The sequence below is a fragment of the Patella vulgata genome, chromosome 7 (genome assembly GCF_932274485.2).
Source record: "Patella vulgata chromosome 7, xgPatVulg1.2, whole genome shotgun sequence".
NCBI classification, from domain to species: domain Eukaryota; kingdom Metazoa; phylum Mollusca; class Gastropoda; family Patellidae; genus Patella; species Patella vulgata.
Window position 1 is genome coordinate 51,994,103 of NC_065885.2, and position 19,199 is coordinate 52,013,301.

Below are 19,199 nucleotides of genomic sequence, written 5' to 3' on the forward strand. Positions count from 1 at the left end.
TCTCGTTTACGCTTGTATGAAAACAGTGACCTTTTTGCTTTTATCATTGGTGACCGCTGGCATGAAGTTGAATGTGAAACAGATTCGGGAGAACTACCAAAACCACTATCACTGGAATCTTCGTCATCGCTGAGAAAATCGAATCTGACTGGTTTAAAGGTGTTTACTGACATCATTTCCTGAAAAAAATAAAATCAGAATTGTTTCAAGTTGTACGATTTGGGAAGAAAAAGAAGAAAAACGTTATTTTCCATTTACTTCGTTGTTTCAAACAAAACCTTTCAATTACTTACGGTGGATTGTGGAGATCTTACTGGACTCTGAAAATTGTAAAAAGACATGTTTCTGTAGAAAATATTAGGTATGAGAGGAAATCTTGTAATGACATTTTAGGGCAAAATGGTCGCGTTTTATACAGCATAGAAGCCATGTTGTGAGCACAGCTCACAATGGATTTAGAAGCACCGCCTCCATGTTTTTACAACTTGATTCAATCAGTCTCGTTAATAAATTTACACGTTGGATGATTGAATCATTTGATTTGATCAGTGAGTTAGTGTTCAATCATATTAATGGTGAAACCACGTGCTTGTTTTCTTATGATATTACCCGAAAAAAACTCATCTAAAGATCACAAGAGTTGTAACTCAATATTGTGACACCTTTAATCAGTTTCTGATTTATTTTGTTTAGTTTATAATCACAGATTTTCACATCACTATGTGATATAGAGAATAGCAAGTAAGATGATTCTGGGCGATATGTTATCACATAGAGGACTATATCCGGGCTACTTTAGTGCGTGTGGGAGGAACGGGGAAGATTTTGGATACATCACATATTATATTATTACCGCCATCAATGAAATCAAATGGGGTTTAACGTCCCACTATTCACCAGACAATGAATATGCGTGAATAATTAATCGAGTCTCTACATACAACTAGTCACTTTATTTTAAATTTATTCATGAATATGTTGCGTGCGTTTAAATAGCATGAATAGCTTACAGTTTTTTTTATTTAAATACATTTCATTATAAATCAGGACAATTGATAGAAATCATGAACTTTCTCCCTGTTCATTACGATCACGCGGTCTGTCAACGTTGCAATTGTCCTAGTAGCGACCCCAACGTTAAAAACTCCTGCATTCGGACGAATAATTTCAATAAAAATATACTGTTCCGCTGCGACTGGACTAATGAACTGTGATATGAGGGAATTCTGCCCGGACAGCGGAACTACGGACTACTCATATATCGATTTCCAATTGCCAAGAGATCTTTTACGTGTACTCCAATGTATGCACGGGAATAATAGAAGACGGACATCCTTCATACATTGTGCTATGGGGTATATTTTGCTAGGACAACCAAAACTGACATCGAATTCCAACTTTCAAGGGATCTTTTACGTGTACGCCAATATGTACACGAGAACTCACTGTTTCGCCACATCCGAAACTTTCTCGGCCAAAACAGGGAACGAACACGGGACCTCCAGGTTAGCTAGTCAACGTCCTACTGACTGATCCACTGTGGCTGACCTCAAGGTTAGCGAGCCAACATCCTACTCACTGAACTACCGATTCTCCCATACAGTCGTGCGTGCGCACCTTAATCTCGATTTGACCACGTTCGTTATGCTGGGATTTTGTTAGGGTCAATGACCAAAGGGGCCTCCCTCGATGAAATTGGAGGCTTTGAAGTTGAACTGAGATAAGGTTTAATGTCATAATTTTATGCACAAACCTAGTTGTGAGGATTTAATAGCCCTATTTCCCATAGATTCGCTGTTTTTTTTTACGGCGAATGGTCAATCAACATTTTAACTGTTTATTCAAGTTCGAAATTGGAAGGATACCCTGACGGTTACAATTTGGCTAGAAATGTCACTCCCAGCGCCTAATTACATTCACCGCGTGACCACGTCTAACCCAGGAAATTCTCGTATAAACTACAGCCTACTCATATATCGATTTCCAATTGCCAAGAGATCTTTTACGTGTACTCCAATGTATGCACGGGAATAATAGAAGACGGACATCCTGCATACATTGTGCTATGGGGTATATTTTGCTAGGACAACCAAAACTGACATCGAATTCCAACTTTCAAGGGATATTTTACGTGTACGCCAATATGTACACGGGAACTCACTATTTCGCCCAATCCGAAACTTTCTCGGCCAAAACAGGGAACGAACACGGGACCTCCAGGTTAGCTAGTCAACGTCCTACTGACTGATCCACTGTGGCTGACCTCAAGGTTAGCGAGCCAACATCCTACTCACTGAACTACCGATTCTCCCATACAGTCGTGCGTGCGCACCTTAATCTCGATTTGACCACGTTCGTTATTCTGGGATTTTGTTAGGGTCAATGACCAAAGGGGCCTCCCTCGATGAAATTGGAGGCTTTGAAGTTGAACTGAGATAAGGTTTAATGTCATAATTTTATGCACAAACCTAGTTGTGAGGATTTAATAGCCCTATTTCCCATAGATTCGCTGTTTTTTTTACGGCGAATTGGAAGGATACCCTGACGGTTACAATTTGGCTAGAAATGTCACTCCCAGCGCCTAATTACATTCACCGCGTGACCACGTCTAACCCAGGAAATTCTCGTATAAATTAAAAATGAAAGTTTTAATCCTTGTAAAACGTAATTTATTAGCGTGTGATATAACCACACATAACAGAACAATATTATATACAATTCTATAGATATAATTATAACAACAACATTTTAAAAACTTTAACAAGATAAAAACAATTAATCACATTATCACAGATCAGCTTCTAGATAAATTATAACAACTAACAAGAAATCACAAAAACAAAGGTTAACAATTTAGTATGGCGACTGGGCGACTCGGCGCGACCGGCTGCGCTTTTCACCTGCTGTCCAGGACTTAGATCTGGTACGAAAATGGCGGAGATCACTCGAGTGGTCTTCGTGAAGCATTGGTAGATAAGCCTGGGGATTACATTGAGCCTAAAATATAAAAAATAAAGAGAACTTAAATTGTGTTTTCTTAAATATAATGTACAGAGACAACAATCAGTCTGTTTGTCATTACTTTATACATAGTTTATACATTAAATGTACATACCTTGTTACATTCGTAGAAAGCTTTATAACCTCCGTCTAAAAGATAAATTTCTGGATAATACAACTCTGGGTAACGATGACTGTTTTCTTTACGATCTAGACTTCTGAGCAATCTCATTCTGAAATAGAAAGTGAGAAAACATGAAATAATGGAAGATTTACAAAGTCCCGCTATTGGCATTTTCATTAGTATAGAAGTTTTATGTACGTTTATAATGAATAACTTGTGTGATAACTTACAATTTGGGACCTCTTTTTGATGAAAATTCACAATGAAAGACTAAAACTTGACGTTTGCATATAACATTCGCTCTCTGGTTCTCCAAAAAAGATCGAATTCCTTCCTCTGTAAATATATTCATAGCTCCTTGAATGTGACCGCCATCAAACTCGTAAGGGTAGCGACAGTCTATAATGGTATAATCTTGAGAATATTCTCCTTGCAGTAACCGACCCACGGTTTTAGATTCTATGGAAATGAGGTCGCTGTGTTTTCCATCAATTGTTGGTAAACTGTGCTGTGTACTTGCATCACCAATTAAACACGGCTCGCTTTCCATTCTTTCCAAAGCCATTTTAATATCCACCTAAAAGTATATAACAAATCATTTATTATTTAAAGTACATGCAATACAATTTCGTCATTAGAAACGTTTAAGAGAAATATACTTTTGTATACACGTATAGTATAAAATAATTCATAGTATTTACCTGCTGATTAATCATGGTCCTTTTTGACGATTTGCATTCCTGGACGTCTTCTTCTCGTTTACGCTTGTATGAAAACAGTGACCTTTTTGCTTTTATCATTGGTGACCGCTGGCATGAAGTTGAATGTGAAACAGATTCGGGAGAACTACCAAAACCACTATCACTGGAATCTTCGTCATCGCTGAGAAAATCGAATCTGACTGGTTTAAAGGTGTTTACTGACATCATTTCCTGAAAAAAATAAAATCAGAATTGTTTCAAGTTGTACGATTTGGGAAGAAAAAGAAGAAAAACGTTATTTTCCATTTACTTCGTTGTTTCAAACAAAACCTTTCAATTACTTACGGTGGATTGTGGAGATCTTACTGGACTCTGAAAATTGTAAAAAGACATGTTTCTGTAGAAAATATTAGGTATGAGAGGAAATCTTGTAATGACATTTTAGGGCAAAATGGTCGCGTTTTATACAGCATAGAAGCCATGTTGTGAGCACAGCTCACAATGGATTTAGAAGCACCGCCTCCATGTTTTTACAACTTGATTCAATCAGTCTCGTTAATAAATTTACACGTTGGATGATTGAATCATTTGATTTGATCAGTGAGTTAGTGTTCAATCATATTAATGGTGAAACCACGTGCTTGTTTTCTTATGATATTACCCGAAAAAAACTCATCTAAAGATCACAAGAGTTGTAACTCAATATTGTGACACCTTTAATCAGTTTCTGATTTATTTTGTTTAGTTTATAATCACAGATTTTCACATCACTATGTGATATAGAGAATAGCAAGTAAGATGATTCTGGGCGATATGTTATCACATAGAGGACTATATCCGGGCTACTTTAGTGCGTGTGGGAGGAACGGGGAAGATTTTGGATACATCACATATTATATTATTACCGCCATCAATGAAATCAAATGGGGTTTAACGTCCCACTATTCACCAGACAATGAATATGCGTGAATAATTAATCGAGTCTCTACATACAACTAGTCACTTTATTTTAAATTTATTCATGAATATGTTGCGTGCGTTTAAATAGCATGAATAGCTTACAGTTTTTTTTATTTAAATACATTTCATTATAAATCAGGACAATTGATAGAAATCATGAACTTTCTCCCTGTTCATTACGATCACGCGGTCTGTCAACGTTGCAATTGTCCTAGTAGCGACCCCAACGTTAAAAACTCCTGCATTCGGACGAATAATTTCAATAAAAATATACTGTTCCGCTGCGACTGGACTAATGAACTGTGATATGAGGGAATTCTGCCCGGACAGCGGAACTACGGACTACTCATATATCGATTTCCAATTGCCAAGAGATCTTTTACGTGTACTCCAATGTATGCACGGGAATAATAGAAGACGGACATCCTTCATACATTGTGCTATGGGGTATATTTTGCTAGGACAACCAAAACTGACATCGAATTCCAACTTTCAAGGGATCTTTTACGTGTACGCCAATATGTACACGAGAACTCACTGTTTCGCCACATCCGAAACTTTCTCGGCCAAAACAGGGAACGAACACGGGACCTCCAGGTTAGCTAGTCAACGTCCTACTGACTGATCCACTGTGGCTGACCTCAAGGTTAGCGAGCCAACATCCTACTCACTGAACTACCGATTCTCCCATACAGTCGTGCGTGCGCACCTTAATCTCGATTTGACCACGTTCGTTATGCTGGGATTTTGTTAGGGTCAATGACCAAAGGGGCCTCCCTCGATGAAATTGGAGGCTTTGAAGTTGAACTGAGATAAGGTTTAATGTCATAATTTTATGCACAAACCTAGTTGTGAGGATTTAATAGCCCTATTTCCCATAGATTCGCTGTTTTTTTTTACGGCGAATGGTCAATCAACATTTTAACTGTTTATTCAAGTTCGAAATTGGAAGGATACCCTGACGGTTACAATTTGGCTAGAAATGTCACTCCCAGCGCCTAATTACATTCACCGCGTGACCACGTCTAACCCAGGAAATTCTCGTATAAATTAAAAATGAAAGTTTTAATCCTTGTAAAACGTAATTTATTAGCGTGTGATATAACCACACATAACAGAACAATATTATATACAATTCTATAGATATAATTATAACAACAACATTTTAAAAACTTTAACAAGATAAAAACAATTAATCACATTATCACAGATCAGCTTCTAGATAAATTATAACAACTAACAAGAAATCACAAAAACAAAGGTTAACAATTTAGTATGGCGACTGGGCGACTCGGCGCGACCGGCTGCGCTTTTCACCTGCTGTCCAGGACTTAGATCTGGTACGAAAATGGCGGAGATCACTCGAGTGGTCTTCGTGAAGCATTGGTAGATAAGCCTGGGGATTACATTGAGCCTAAAATATAAAAAATAAAGAGAACTTAAATTGTGTTTTCTTAAATATAATGTACAGAGACAACAATCAGTCTGTTTGTCATTACTTTATACATAGTTTATACATTAAATGTACATACCTTGTTACATTCGTAGAAAGCTTTATAACCTCCGTCTAAAAGATAAATTTCTGGATAATACAACTCTGGGTAACGATGACTGTTTTCTTTACGATCTAGACTTCTGAGCAATCTCATTCTGAAATAGAAAGTGAGAAAACATGAAATAATGGAAGATTTACAAAGTCCCGCTATTGGCATTTTCATTAGTATAGAAGTTTTATGTACGTTTATAATGAATAACTTGTGTGATAACTTACAATTTGGGACCTCTTTTTGATGAATTATTCGGACGAATAATTTCAATAAAAATATACTGTTCCGCTGCGACTGGACTAATGAACTGTGATATGAGGGAATTTTGCCCGGACATCGGAACTACAGCCTACTCATATATCGATTTCCAATTGCCAAGAGATCTTTTACGTGTACTCCAATGTATGCACGGGAATAATAGAAGACGGACATCCTGCATACATTGTGCTATGGGGTATATTTTGCTAGGACAACCAAAACTGACATCGAATTCCAACTTTCAAGGGATATTTTACGTGTACGCCAATATGTACACGGGAACTCACTATTTCGCAAAATCCGAAACTTTCTCGGCCAAAACAGGGAACGAACACGGGACCTCCAGGTTAGCTAGTCAACGTCCTACTGACTGATCCACTGTGGCTGACCTCAAGGTTAGCGAGCCAACATCCTACTCACTAAACTACCGATTCTCCCATACAGTCGTATGTACAGAGACAACAATCAGTCTGTTTGTCATTACTTTATACATAGTTTATACATTAAATGTACATACCTTGTTACATTCGTAGAAAGCTTTATAACCTCCGTCTAAAAGATAAATTTCTGGATAATACAACTCTGGGTAACGATGACTGTTTTCTTTACGATCTAGACTTCTGAGCAATCTCATTCTGAAATAGAAAGTGAGAAAACATGAAATAATGGAAGATTTACAAAGTCCCGCTATTGGCATTTTCATTAGTATAGAAGTTTTATGTACGTTTATAATGAATAACTTGTGTGATAACTTACAATTTGGGACCTCTTTTTGATGAAAGACTAAAACTTGACGTTTACATATAACACTCGCTCTCTGGTTCTCCAAAAAAGATCGAATTCCTTCCTCTGTAAATATATTCATAGCTCCTTGAATGTGACCGCCATCAAACTCGTAAGGGTAGCGACAGTCTATAATGGTATAATCTTGAGAATATTCTCCTTGCAGTAACCGACCCACGGTTTTAGATTCTATGGAAATGAGGTCGCTGTGTTTTCCATCAATTGTTGGTAAACTGTGCTGTGTACTTGCATCACCAATTAAACACGGCTCGCTTTCCATTCTTTCCAAAGCCATTTTAATATCCACCTAAAAGTATATAACAAAACATTTATTATTTAAAGTACATGCAATACAATTTCGTCATTAGAAACGTTTAAGAGAAATATACTTTTGTATACACGTATAGTATAAAAAAATTCATAGTATTTACCTGCTGATTAATCATGGTCCTTTTTGACGATTTGCATTCCTGGACGTCTTCTTCTCGTTTACGCTTGTATGAAAACAGTGACCTTTTTGCTTTTATCATTGGTGACCGCTGGCATGAAGTTGAATGTGAAACAGATTCGGGAGAACTACCAAAACCACTATCACTGGAATCTTCGTCATCGCTGAGAAAATCGAATCTGACTGGTTTAAAGGTGTTTACTGACATCATTTCCTGAAAAAAATAAAATCAGAATTGTTTCAAGTTGTACGATTTGGGAAGAAAAAGAAGAAAAACGTTATTTTCCATTTACTTCGTTGTTTCAAACAAAACCTTTCAATTACTTACGGTGGATTGTGGAGATCTTACTGGACTCTGAAAATTGTAAAAAGACATGTTTCTGTAGAAAATATTAGGTATGAGAGGAAATCTTGTAATGACATTTAAGGGCAAAATGGTCGCGTTTTATACAGCATAGAAGCCATGTTGTGAGCACAGCTCACAATGGATTTAGAAGCACCGCCTCCATGTTTTTACAACTTGATTCAATCAGTCTCGTTAATAAATTTACACGTTGGATGATTGAATCATTTGATTTGATCAGTGAGTTAGTGTCCAATCATATTAATGGTGAAACCACGTGCTTGTTTTCTTATGATATTACCCGAAATAAACTCATCTAAAGATCACAAGAGTTGTAACTCAATATTGTGACACCTTTCTGATTTATTTTGTTTAGTTTATAATCACAGATTTTCACATCACTATGTGATATAGAGAATAGCAAGTAAGATGATTCTGGGCGATATGTTATCACATAGAGGACTATATCCGGGCTACTTTAGTGCGTGTGGGAGGAACGGGGAAGATTTTGGATACATCACATATTATATTATTACCGCCATCAATGAAATCAAATGGGGTTTAACGTCCCACTATTCACCAGACAATGAATATGCGTGAACAATTAATCGAGTCTCTACATACAACTAGTCACTTTATTTTAAATTTATTCATGAAAATGTTGCGTGCGTTTAAATAGCATGAATAGCTTACAGTTTTTTTTATTTAAATACATTTCATTATAAATCAGGACAATTGATAGAAATCATGAACTTTCTCCCTGTTCATTACGATCACGCGGTCTGTCAACGTTGCAATTGTCATAGTAGCGACCCCAACGTTAAAAACTCCTGCATTCGGACGAATAATTTCAATAAAAATATACTGTTCCGCTGCGACTGGACTAATGAACTGTGATATGAGGGAATTTTGCCCGGACATCGGAACTACAGCCTACTCATATATCGATTTCCAATTGCCAAGAGATCTTTTACGTGTACTCCAATGTATGCACGGGAATAATAGAAGACGGACATCCTTCATACATTGTGCTATGGGGTATATTTTGCTAGGACAACCAAAACTGACATCGAATTCCAACTTTCAAGGGATATTTTACGTGTACGCCAATATGTACACGGGAACTCACTATTTCGCCCAATCCGAAACTTTCTCGGCCAAAACAGGGAACGAACACGGGACCTCCAGGTTAGCTAGTCAACGTCCTACTGACTGATCCACTGTGGCTGACCTCAAGGTTAGCGAGCCAACACCCTACTCACTGAACTACCGATTCCCCCATACAGTCGTGCGTGCGCACCTTAATCTCGATTTGACCACGTTCGTTATTCTGGGATTTTGTTAGGGTCAATGACCAAAGGGGCCTCCCTCGATGAAATTGGAGGCTTTGAAGTTGAACTGAGATAAGGTTTAATGTCATAATTTTATGCACAAACCTAGTTGTGAGGATTTAATAGCCCTATTTCCCATAGATTCGCTGGTTTTTTTTACGGCGAATGGTCAATCAACATTTTAACTGTTTATTCAAGTTCGAAATTGGAAGGATACCCTGACGGTTACAATTTGGCTAGAAATGTCACTCCCAGCGCCTAATTACATTCACCGCGTGACCACGTCTAACCCAGGAAATTCTCGTATAAATTAAAAATGAAAGTTTTAATCCTTGTAAAACGTAATTTATTAGCGTGTGATATAACCACACATAACAGAACAATAAAGAGAACTTAAATTGTGTTTTCTTAAATATAATGTACAGAGACAACAATCAGTCTGTTTGTCATTACTTTATACATAGTTTATACATTAAATGTACATACCTTGTTACATTCGTAGAAAGCTTTATAACCTCCGTCTAAAAGATAAATTTCTGGATAATACAACTCTGGGTAACGATGACTGTTTTCTTTACGATCTAGACTTCTGAGCAATCTCATTCTGAAATAGAAAGTGAGAAAACATGAAATAATGGAAGATTTACAAAGTCCCGCTATTGGCATTTTCATTAGTATAGAAGTTTTATGTACGTTTATAATGAATAACTTGTGTGATAACTTACAATTTGGGACCTCTTTTTGATGAAAATTCACAATGAAAGACTAAAACTTGACGTTTGCATATAACATTCGCTCTCTGGTTCTCCAAAAAAGATCGAATTCCTTCCTCTGTAAATATATTCATAGCTCCTTGAATGTGACCGCCATCAAACTCGTAAGGGTAGCGACAGTCTATAATGGTATAATCTTGAGAATATTCTCCTTGCAGTAACCGACCCACGGTTTTAGATTCTATGGAAATGAGGTCGCTGTGTTTTCCATCAATTGTTGGTAAACTGTGCTGTGTACTTGCATCACCAATTAAACACGGCTCGCTTTCCATTCTTTCCAAAGCCATTTTAATATCCACCTAAAAGTATATAACAAATCATTTATTATTTAAAGTACATGCAATACAATTTCGTCATTAGAAACGTTTAAGAGAAATATACTTTTGTATACACGTATAGTATAAAATAATTCATAGTATTTACCTGCTGATTAATCATGGTCCTTTTTGACGATTTGCATTCCTGGACGTCTTCTTCTCGTTTACGCTTGTATGAAAACAGTGACCTTTTTGCTTTTATCATTGGTGACCGCTGGCATGAAGTTGAATGTGAAACAGATTCGGGAGAACTACCAAAACCACTATCACTGGAATCTTCGTCATCGCTGAGAAAATCGAATCTGACTGGTTTAAAGGTGTTTACTGACATCATTTCCTGAAGAAAATAAAATCAGAATTGTTTCAAGTTGTACGATTTGGGAAGAAAAAGAAGAAAAACGTTATTTTCCATTTACTTCGTTGTTTCAAACAAAACCTTTCAATTACTTACGGTGGATTGTGGAGATCTTACTGGACTCTGAAAATTGTAAAAAGACATGTTTCTGTAGAAAATATTAGGTATGAGAGGAAATCTTGTAATGACATTTAAGGGCAAAATGGTCGCGTTTTATACAGCATAGAAGCCATGTTGTGAGCACAGCTCACAATGGATTTAGAAGCACCGCCTCCATGTTTTTACAACTTGATTCAATCAGTCTCGTTAATAAATTTACACGTTGGATGATTGAATCATTTGATTTGATCAGTGAGTTAGTGTTCAATCATATTAATGGTGAAACCACGTGCTTGTTTTCTTATGATATTACCCGAAAAAAACTCATCTAAAGATCACAAGAGTTGTAACTCAATATTGTGACACCTTTAATCAGTTTCTGATTTATTTTGTTTAGTTTATAATCACAGATTTTCACATCACTATGTGATATAGAGAATAGCAAGTAAGATGATTCTGGGCGATATGTTATCACATAGAGGACTATATCCGGGCTACTTTAGTGCGTGTGGGAGGAACGGGGAAGATTTTGGATACATCACATATTATATTATTACCGCCATCAATGAAATCAAATGGGGTTTAACGTCCCACTATTCACCAGACAATGAATATGCGTGAATAATTAATCGAGTCTCTACATACAACTAGTCACTTTATTTTAAATTTATTCATGAATATGTTGCGTGCGTTTAAATAGCATGAATAGCTTACAGTTTTTTTTATTTAAATACATTTCATTATAAATCAGGACAATTGATAGAAATCATGAACTTTCTCCCTGTTCATTACGATCACGCGGTCTGTCAACGTTGCAATTGTCCTAGTAGCGACCCCAACGTTAAAAACTCCTGCATTCGGACGAATAATTTCAATAAAAATATACTGTTCCGCTGCGACTGGACTAATGAACTGTGATATGAGGGAATTCTGCCCGGACAGCGGAACTACGGACTACTCATATATCGATTTCCAATTGCCAAGAGATCTTTTACGTGTACTCCAATGTATGCACGGGAATAATAGAAGACGGACATCCTTCATACATTGTGCTATGGGGTATATTTTGCTAGGACAACCAAAACTGACATCGAATTCCAACTTTCAAGGGATCTTTTACGTGTACGCCAATATGTACACGAGAACTCACTGTTTCGCCACATCCGAAACTTTCTCGGCCAAAACAGGGAACGAACACGGGACCTCCAGGTTAGCTAGTCAACGTCCTACTGACTGATCCACTGTGGCTGACCTCAAGGTTAGCGAGCCAACATCCTACTCACTGAACTACCGATTCTCCCATACAGTCGTGCGTGCGCACCTTAATCTCGATTTGACCACGTTCGTTATGCTGGGATTTTGTTAGGGTCAATGACCAAAGGGGCCTCCCTCGATGAAATTGGAGGCTTTGAAGTTGAACTGAGATAAGGTTTAATGTCATAATTTTATGCACAAACCTAGTTGTGAGGATTTAATAGCCCTATTTCCCATAGATTCGCTGTTTTTTTTTACGGCGAATGGTCAATCAACATTTTAACTGTTTATTCAAGTTCGAAATTGGAAGGATACCCTGACGGTTACAATTTGGCTAGAAATGTCACTCCCAGCGCCTAATTACATTCACCGCGTGACCACGTCTAACCCAGGAAATTCTCGTATAAATTAAAAATGAAAGTTTTAATCCTTGTAAAACGTAATTTATTAGCGTGTGATATAACCACACATAACAGAACAATATTATATACAATTCTATAGATATAATTATAACAACAACATTTTAAAAACTTTAACAAGATAAAAACAATTAATCACATTATCACAGATCAGCTTCTAGATAAATTATAACAACTAACAAGAAATCACAAAAACAAAGGTTAACAATTTAGTATGGCGACTGGGCGACTCGGCGCGACCGGCTGCGCTTTTCACCTGCTGTCCAGGACTTAGATCTGGTACGAAAATGGCGGAGATCACTCGAGTGGTCTTCGTGAAGCATTGGTAGATAAGCCTGGGGATTACATTGAGCCTAAAATATAAAAAATAAAGAGAACTTAAATTGTGTTTTCTTAAATATAATGTACAGAGACAACAATCAGTCTGTTTGTCATTACTTTATACATAGTTTATACATTAAATGTACATACCTTGTTACATTCGTAGAAAGCTTTATAACCTCCGTCTAAAAGATAAATTTCTGGATAATACAACTCTGGGTAACGATGACTGTTTTCTTTACGATCTAGACTTCTGAGCAATCTCATTCTGAAATAGAAAGTGAGAAAACATGAAATAATGGAAGATTTACAAAGTCCCGCTATTGGCATTTTCATTAGTATAGAAGTTTTATGTACGTTTATAATGAATAACTTGTGTGATAACTTACAATTTGGGACCTCTTTTTGATGAAAATTCACAATGAAAGACTAAAACTTGACGTTTGCATATAACATTCGCTCTCTGGTTCTCCAAAAAAGATCGAATTCCTTCCTCTGTAAATATATTCATAGCTCCTTGAATGTGACCGCCATCAAACTCGTAAGGGTAGCGACAGTCTATAATGGTATAATCTTGAGAATATTCTCCTTGCAGTAACCGACCCACGGTTTTAGATTCTATGGAAATGAGGTCGCTGTGTTTTCCATCAATTGTTGGTAAACTGTGCTGTGTACTTGCATCACCAATTAAACACGGCTCGCTTTCCATTCTTTCCAAAGCCATTTTAATATCCACCTAAAAGTATATAACAAATCATTTATTATTTAAAGTACATGCAATACAATTTCGTCATTAGAAACGTTTAAGAGAAATATACTTTTGTATACACGTATAGTATAAAATAATTCATAGTATTTACCTGCTGATTAATCATGGTCCTTTTTGACGATTTGCATTCCTGGACGTCTTCTTCTCGTTTACGCTTGTATGAAAACAGTGACCTTTTTGCTTTTATCATTGGTGACCGCTGGCATGAAGTTGAATGTGAAACAGATTCGGGAGAACTACCAAAACCACTATCACTGGAATCTTCGTCATCGCTGAGAAAATCGAATCTGACTGGTTTAAAGGTGTTTACTGACATCATTTCCTGAAAAAAATAAAATCAGAATTGTTTCAAGTTGTACGATTTGGGAAGAAAAAGAAGAAAAACGTTATTTTCCATTTACTTCGTTGTTTCAAACAAAACCTTTCAATTACTTACGGTGGATTGTGGAGATCTTACTGGACTCTGAAAATTGTAAAAAGACATGTTTCTGTAGAAAATATTAGGTATGAGAGGAAATCTTGTAATGACATTTAAGGGCAAAATGGTCGCGTTTTATACAGCATAGAAGCCATGTTGTGAGCACAGCTCACAATGGATTTAGAAGCACCGCCTCCATGTTTTTACAACTTGATTCAATCAGTCTCGTTAATAAATTTACACGTTGGATGATTGAATCATTTGATTTGATCAGTGAGTTAGTGTTCAATCATATTAATGGTGAAACCACGTGCTTGTTTTCTTATGATATTACCCGAAAAAAACTCATCTAAAGATCACAAGAGTTGTAACTCAATATTGTGACACCTTTAATCAGTTTCTGATTTATTTTGTTTAGTTTATAATCACAGATTTTCACATCACTATGTGATATAGAGAATAGCAAGTAAGATGATTCTGGGCGATATGTTATCACATAGAGGACTATATCCGGGCTACTTTAGTGCGTGTGGGAGGAACGGGGAAGATTTTGGATACATCACATATTATATTATTACCGCCATCAATGAAATCAAATGGGGTTTAACGTCCCACTATTCACCAGACAATGAATATGCGTGAATAATTAATCGAGTCTCTACATACAACTAGTCACTTTATTTTAAATTTATTCATGAATATGTTGCGTGCGTTTAAATAGCATGAATAGCTTACAGTTTTTTTTATTTAAATACATTTCATTATAAATCAGGACAATTGATAGAAATCATGAACTTTCTCCCTGTTCATTACGATCACGCGGTCTGTCAACGTTGCAATTGTCCTAGTAGCGACCCCAACGTTAAAAACTCCTGCATTCGGACGAATAATTTCAATAAAAATATACTGTTCCGCTGCGACTGGACTAATGAACTGTGATATGAGGGAATTCTGCCCGGACAGCGGAACTACGGACTACTCATATATCGATTTCCAATTGCCAAGAGATCTTTTACGTGTACTCCAATGTATGCACGGGAATAATAGAAGACGGACATCCTTCATACATTGTGCTATGGGGTATATTTTGCTAGGACAACCAAAACTGACATCGAATTCCAACTTTCAAGGGATCTTTTACGTGTACGCCAATATGTACACGAGAACTCACTGTTTCGCCACATCCGAAACTTTCTCGGCCAAAACAGGGAACGAACACGGGACCTCCAGGTTAGCTAGTCAACGTCCTACTGACTGATCCACTGTGGCTGACCTCAAGGTTAGCGAGCCAACATCCTACTCACTGAACTACCGATTCTCCCATACAGTCGTGCGTGCGCACCTTAATCTCGATTTGACCACGTTCGTTATGCTGGGATTTTGTTAGGGTCAATGACCAAAGGGGCCTCCCTCGATGAAATTGGAGGCTTTGAAGTTGAACTGAGATAAGGTTTAATGTCATAATTTTATGCACAAACCTAGTTGTGAGGATTTAATAGCCCTATTTCCCATAGATTCGCTGTTTTTTTTTACGGCGAATGGTCAATCAACATTTTAACTGTTTATTCAAGTTCGAAATTGGAAGGATACCCTGACGGTTACAATTTGGCTAGAAATGTCACTCCCAGCGCCTAATTACATTCACCGCGTGACCACGTCTAACCCAGGAAATTCTCGTATAAATTAAAAATGAAAGTTTTAATCCTTGTAAAACGTAATTTATTAGCGTGTGATATAACCACACATAACAGAACAATATTATATACAATTCTATAGATTTAATTATAACAACAACATTTTAAAAACTTTAACAAGATAAAAACAATTAATCACATTATCACAGATCAGCTTCTAGATAAATTATAACAACTAACAAGAAATCACAAAAACAAAGGTTAACAATTTAGTATGGCGACTGGGCGACTCGGCGCGACCGGCTGCGCTTTTCACCTGCTGTCCAGGACTTAGATCTGGTACGAAAATGGCGGAGATCACTCGAGTGGTCTTCGTGAAGCATTGGTAGATAAGCCTGGGGATTACATTGAGCCTAAAATATAAAAATAAAGAGAACTTAAATTGTGTTTTCTTAAATATAATGTACAGAGACAACAATCAGTCTGTTTGTCATTACTTTATACATAGTTTATACATTAAATGTACATACCTTGTTACATTCGTAGAAAGCTTTATAACCTCCGTCTAAAAGATAAATTTCTGGATAATACAACTCTGGGTAACGATGACTGTTTTCTTTACGATCTAGACTTCTGAGCAATCTCATTCTGAAATAGAAAGTGAGAAAACATGAAATAATGGAAGATTTACAAAGTCCCGCTATTGGCATTTTCATTAGTATAGAAGTTTTATGTACGTTTATAATGAATAACTTGTGTGATAACTTACAATTTGGGACCTCTTTTTGATGAATTATTCGGACGAATAATTTCAATAAAAATATACTGTTCCGCTGCGACTGGACTAATGAACTGTGATATGAGGGAATTTTGCCCGGACATCGGAACTACAGCCTACTCATATATCGATTTCCAATTCCCAAGAGATCTTTTACGTGTACTCCAATGTATGCACGGGAATAATAGAAGACGGACATCCTGCATACATTGTGCTATGGGGTATATTTTGCTAGGACAACCAAAACTGACATCGAATTCCAACTTTCAAGGGATATTTTACGTGTACGCCAATATGTACACGGGAACTCACTATTTCGCCCAATCCGAAACTTTCTCGGCCAAAACAGGGAACGAACACGGGACCTCCAGGTTAGCTAGTCAACGTCCTACTGACTGATCCACTGTGGCTGACCTCAAGGTTAGCGAGCCAACATCCTACTCACTGAACTACCGATTCTCCCATACAGTCGTATGTACAGAGACAACAATCAGTCTGTTTGTCATTACTTTATACATAGTTTATACATTAAATGTACATACCTTGTTACATTCGTAGAAAGCTTTATAACCTCCGTCTAAAAGATAAATTTCTGGATAATACAACTCTGGGTAACGATGACTGTTTTCTTTACGATCTAGACTTCTGAGCAATCTCATTCTGAAATAGAAAGTGAGAAAACATGAAATAATGGAAGATTTACAAAGTCCCGCTATTGGCATTTTCATTAGTATAGAAGTTTTATGTACGTTTATAATGAATAACTTGTGTGATAACTTACAATTTGGGGCCTCTTTTTGATGAAAATTCACAATGAAAGACTAAAACTTGACGTTTACATATAACACTCGCTCTCTGGTTCTCCAAAAAAGATCGAATTCCTTCCTCTGTAAATATATTCATAGCTCCTTGAATGTGACCGCCATCAAACTCGTAAGGGTAGCGACAGCCTATAATGGTATAATCTTGAGAATATTCTCCTTGCAGTAACCGACCCACGGTTTTAGATTCTATGGAAATGAGGTCGCTGTGTTTTCCATCAATTGTTGGTAAACTGTGCTGTGTACTTGCATCACCAATTAAACACGGCTCGCTTTCCATTCTTTCCAAAGCCATTTTAATATCCACCTAAAAGTATATAACAAAACATTTATTATTTAAAGTACATGCAATACAATTTCGTCATTAGAAACGTTTAAGAGAAATATACTTTTGTATACACGTATAGTATAAAAAAATTCATAGTATTTACCTGCTGATTAATCATGGTCCTTTTTGACGATTTGCATTCCTGGACGTCTTCTTCTCGTTTACGCTTGTATGAAAACAGTGACCTTTTTGCTTTTATCATTGGTGACCGCTGGCATGAAGTTGAATGTGAAACAGATTCGGGAGAACTACCAAAACCACTATCACTGGAATCTTCGTCATCGCTGAGAAAATCGAATCTGACTGGTTTAAAGGTGTTTACTGACATCATTTCCTGAAAAAAATAAAATCAGAATTGTTTCAAGTTGTACGATTTGGGAAGAAAAAGAAGAAAAACGTTATTTTCCATTTACTTCGTTGTTTCAAACAAAACCTTTCAATTACTTACGGTGGATTGTGGAGATCTTACTGGACTCTGAAAATTGTAAAAAGACATGTTTCTGTAGAAAATATTAGGTATGAGAGGAAATCTTGTAATGACATTTAAGGGCAAAATGGTCGCGTTTTATACAGCATAGAAGCCATGTTGTGAGCACAGCTCACAATGGATTTAGAAGCACCGCCTCCATGTTTTTACAACTTGATTCAATCAGTCTCGTTAATAAATTTACACGTTGGATGATTGAATCATTTGATTTGATCAGTGAGTTAGTGTTCAATCATATTAATGGTGAAACCACGTGCTTGTTTTCTTATGATATTACCCGAAATAAACTCATCTAAAGATCACAAGAGTTGTAACTCAATATTGTGACACCTTTAATCAGTTTCTGATTTATTTTGTTTAGTTTATAATCACAGATTTTCACATCACTATGTGATATAGAGAATAGCAAGTAAGATGATTCTGGGCGATATGTTATCACATAGAGGACTATATCCGGGCTACTTTAGTGCGTGTGGGAGGAACGGGGAAGATTTTGGATACATCACATATTATATTATTACCGCCATCAATGAAATCAAATGGGGTTTAACGTCCCACTATTCACCAGACAATGAATATACGTGAACAATTAATCGAGTCTCTACATACAACTAGTCACTTTATTTTAAATTTATTCATGAATATGTTGCGTGCGTTTAAATAGCATGAATAGCTTACAGTTTTTTTTATTTAAATACATTTCATTATAAATCAGGACAATTGATAGAATTCCTTCCTCTGTAAATATATTCATAGCTCCTTGAATGTGACCGCCATCAAACTCGTAAGGGTAGCGACAGCCTATAATGGTATAATCTTGAGAATATTCTCCTTGCAGTAACCGACCCACGGTTTTAGATTCTATGGAAATGAGGTCGCTGTGTTTTCCATCAATTGTTGGTAAACTGTGCTGTGTACTTGCATCACCAAT

At 36.7% G+C, this 19,199-nt stretch overlaps 2 protein-coding genes across 2 annotated transcripts; both read right to left on the reverse strand.

Moving 5' to 3' along the window:
* Positions 1-2,986: 2,986 nt before the first annotated feature.
* Positions 2,987-7,668, reverse strand: LOC126827935 (M-phase inducer phosphatase-like). The gene is made up of 5 exons (XM_056102306.1): positions 7,399-7,668; positions 6,557-6,573; positions 6,318-6,435; positions 6,091-6,199; positions 2,987-2,997 (listed from the first exon to the last, which is right to left on the reverse strand). Exons 1-5 carry the CDS (start codon positions 7,666-7,668, stop codon positions 2,987-2,989), a joined length of 525 nt encoding a protein of 174 aa, XP_055958281.1.
* Positions 7,669-16,123: 8,455 nt separating this feature from the next.
* LOC126827934 (M-phase inducer phosphatase-like) lies at positions 16,124-17,748 on the reverse strand. Its single transcript, XM_050557515.2, has 3 exons — positions 17,414-17,748; positions 17,175-17,292; positions 16,124-16,267 (listed from the first exon to the last, which is right to left on the reverse strand). The coding sequence occupies exons 1-3, from the start codon at positions 17,746-17,748 to the stop codon at positions 16,124-16,126; spliced, it is 597 nt and encodes a 198-aa protein (XP_050413472.1).
* Between the last annotated feature and the right edge of the window lie 1,451 nt (positions 17,749-19,199).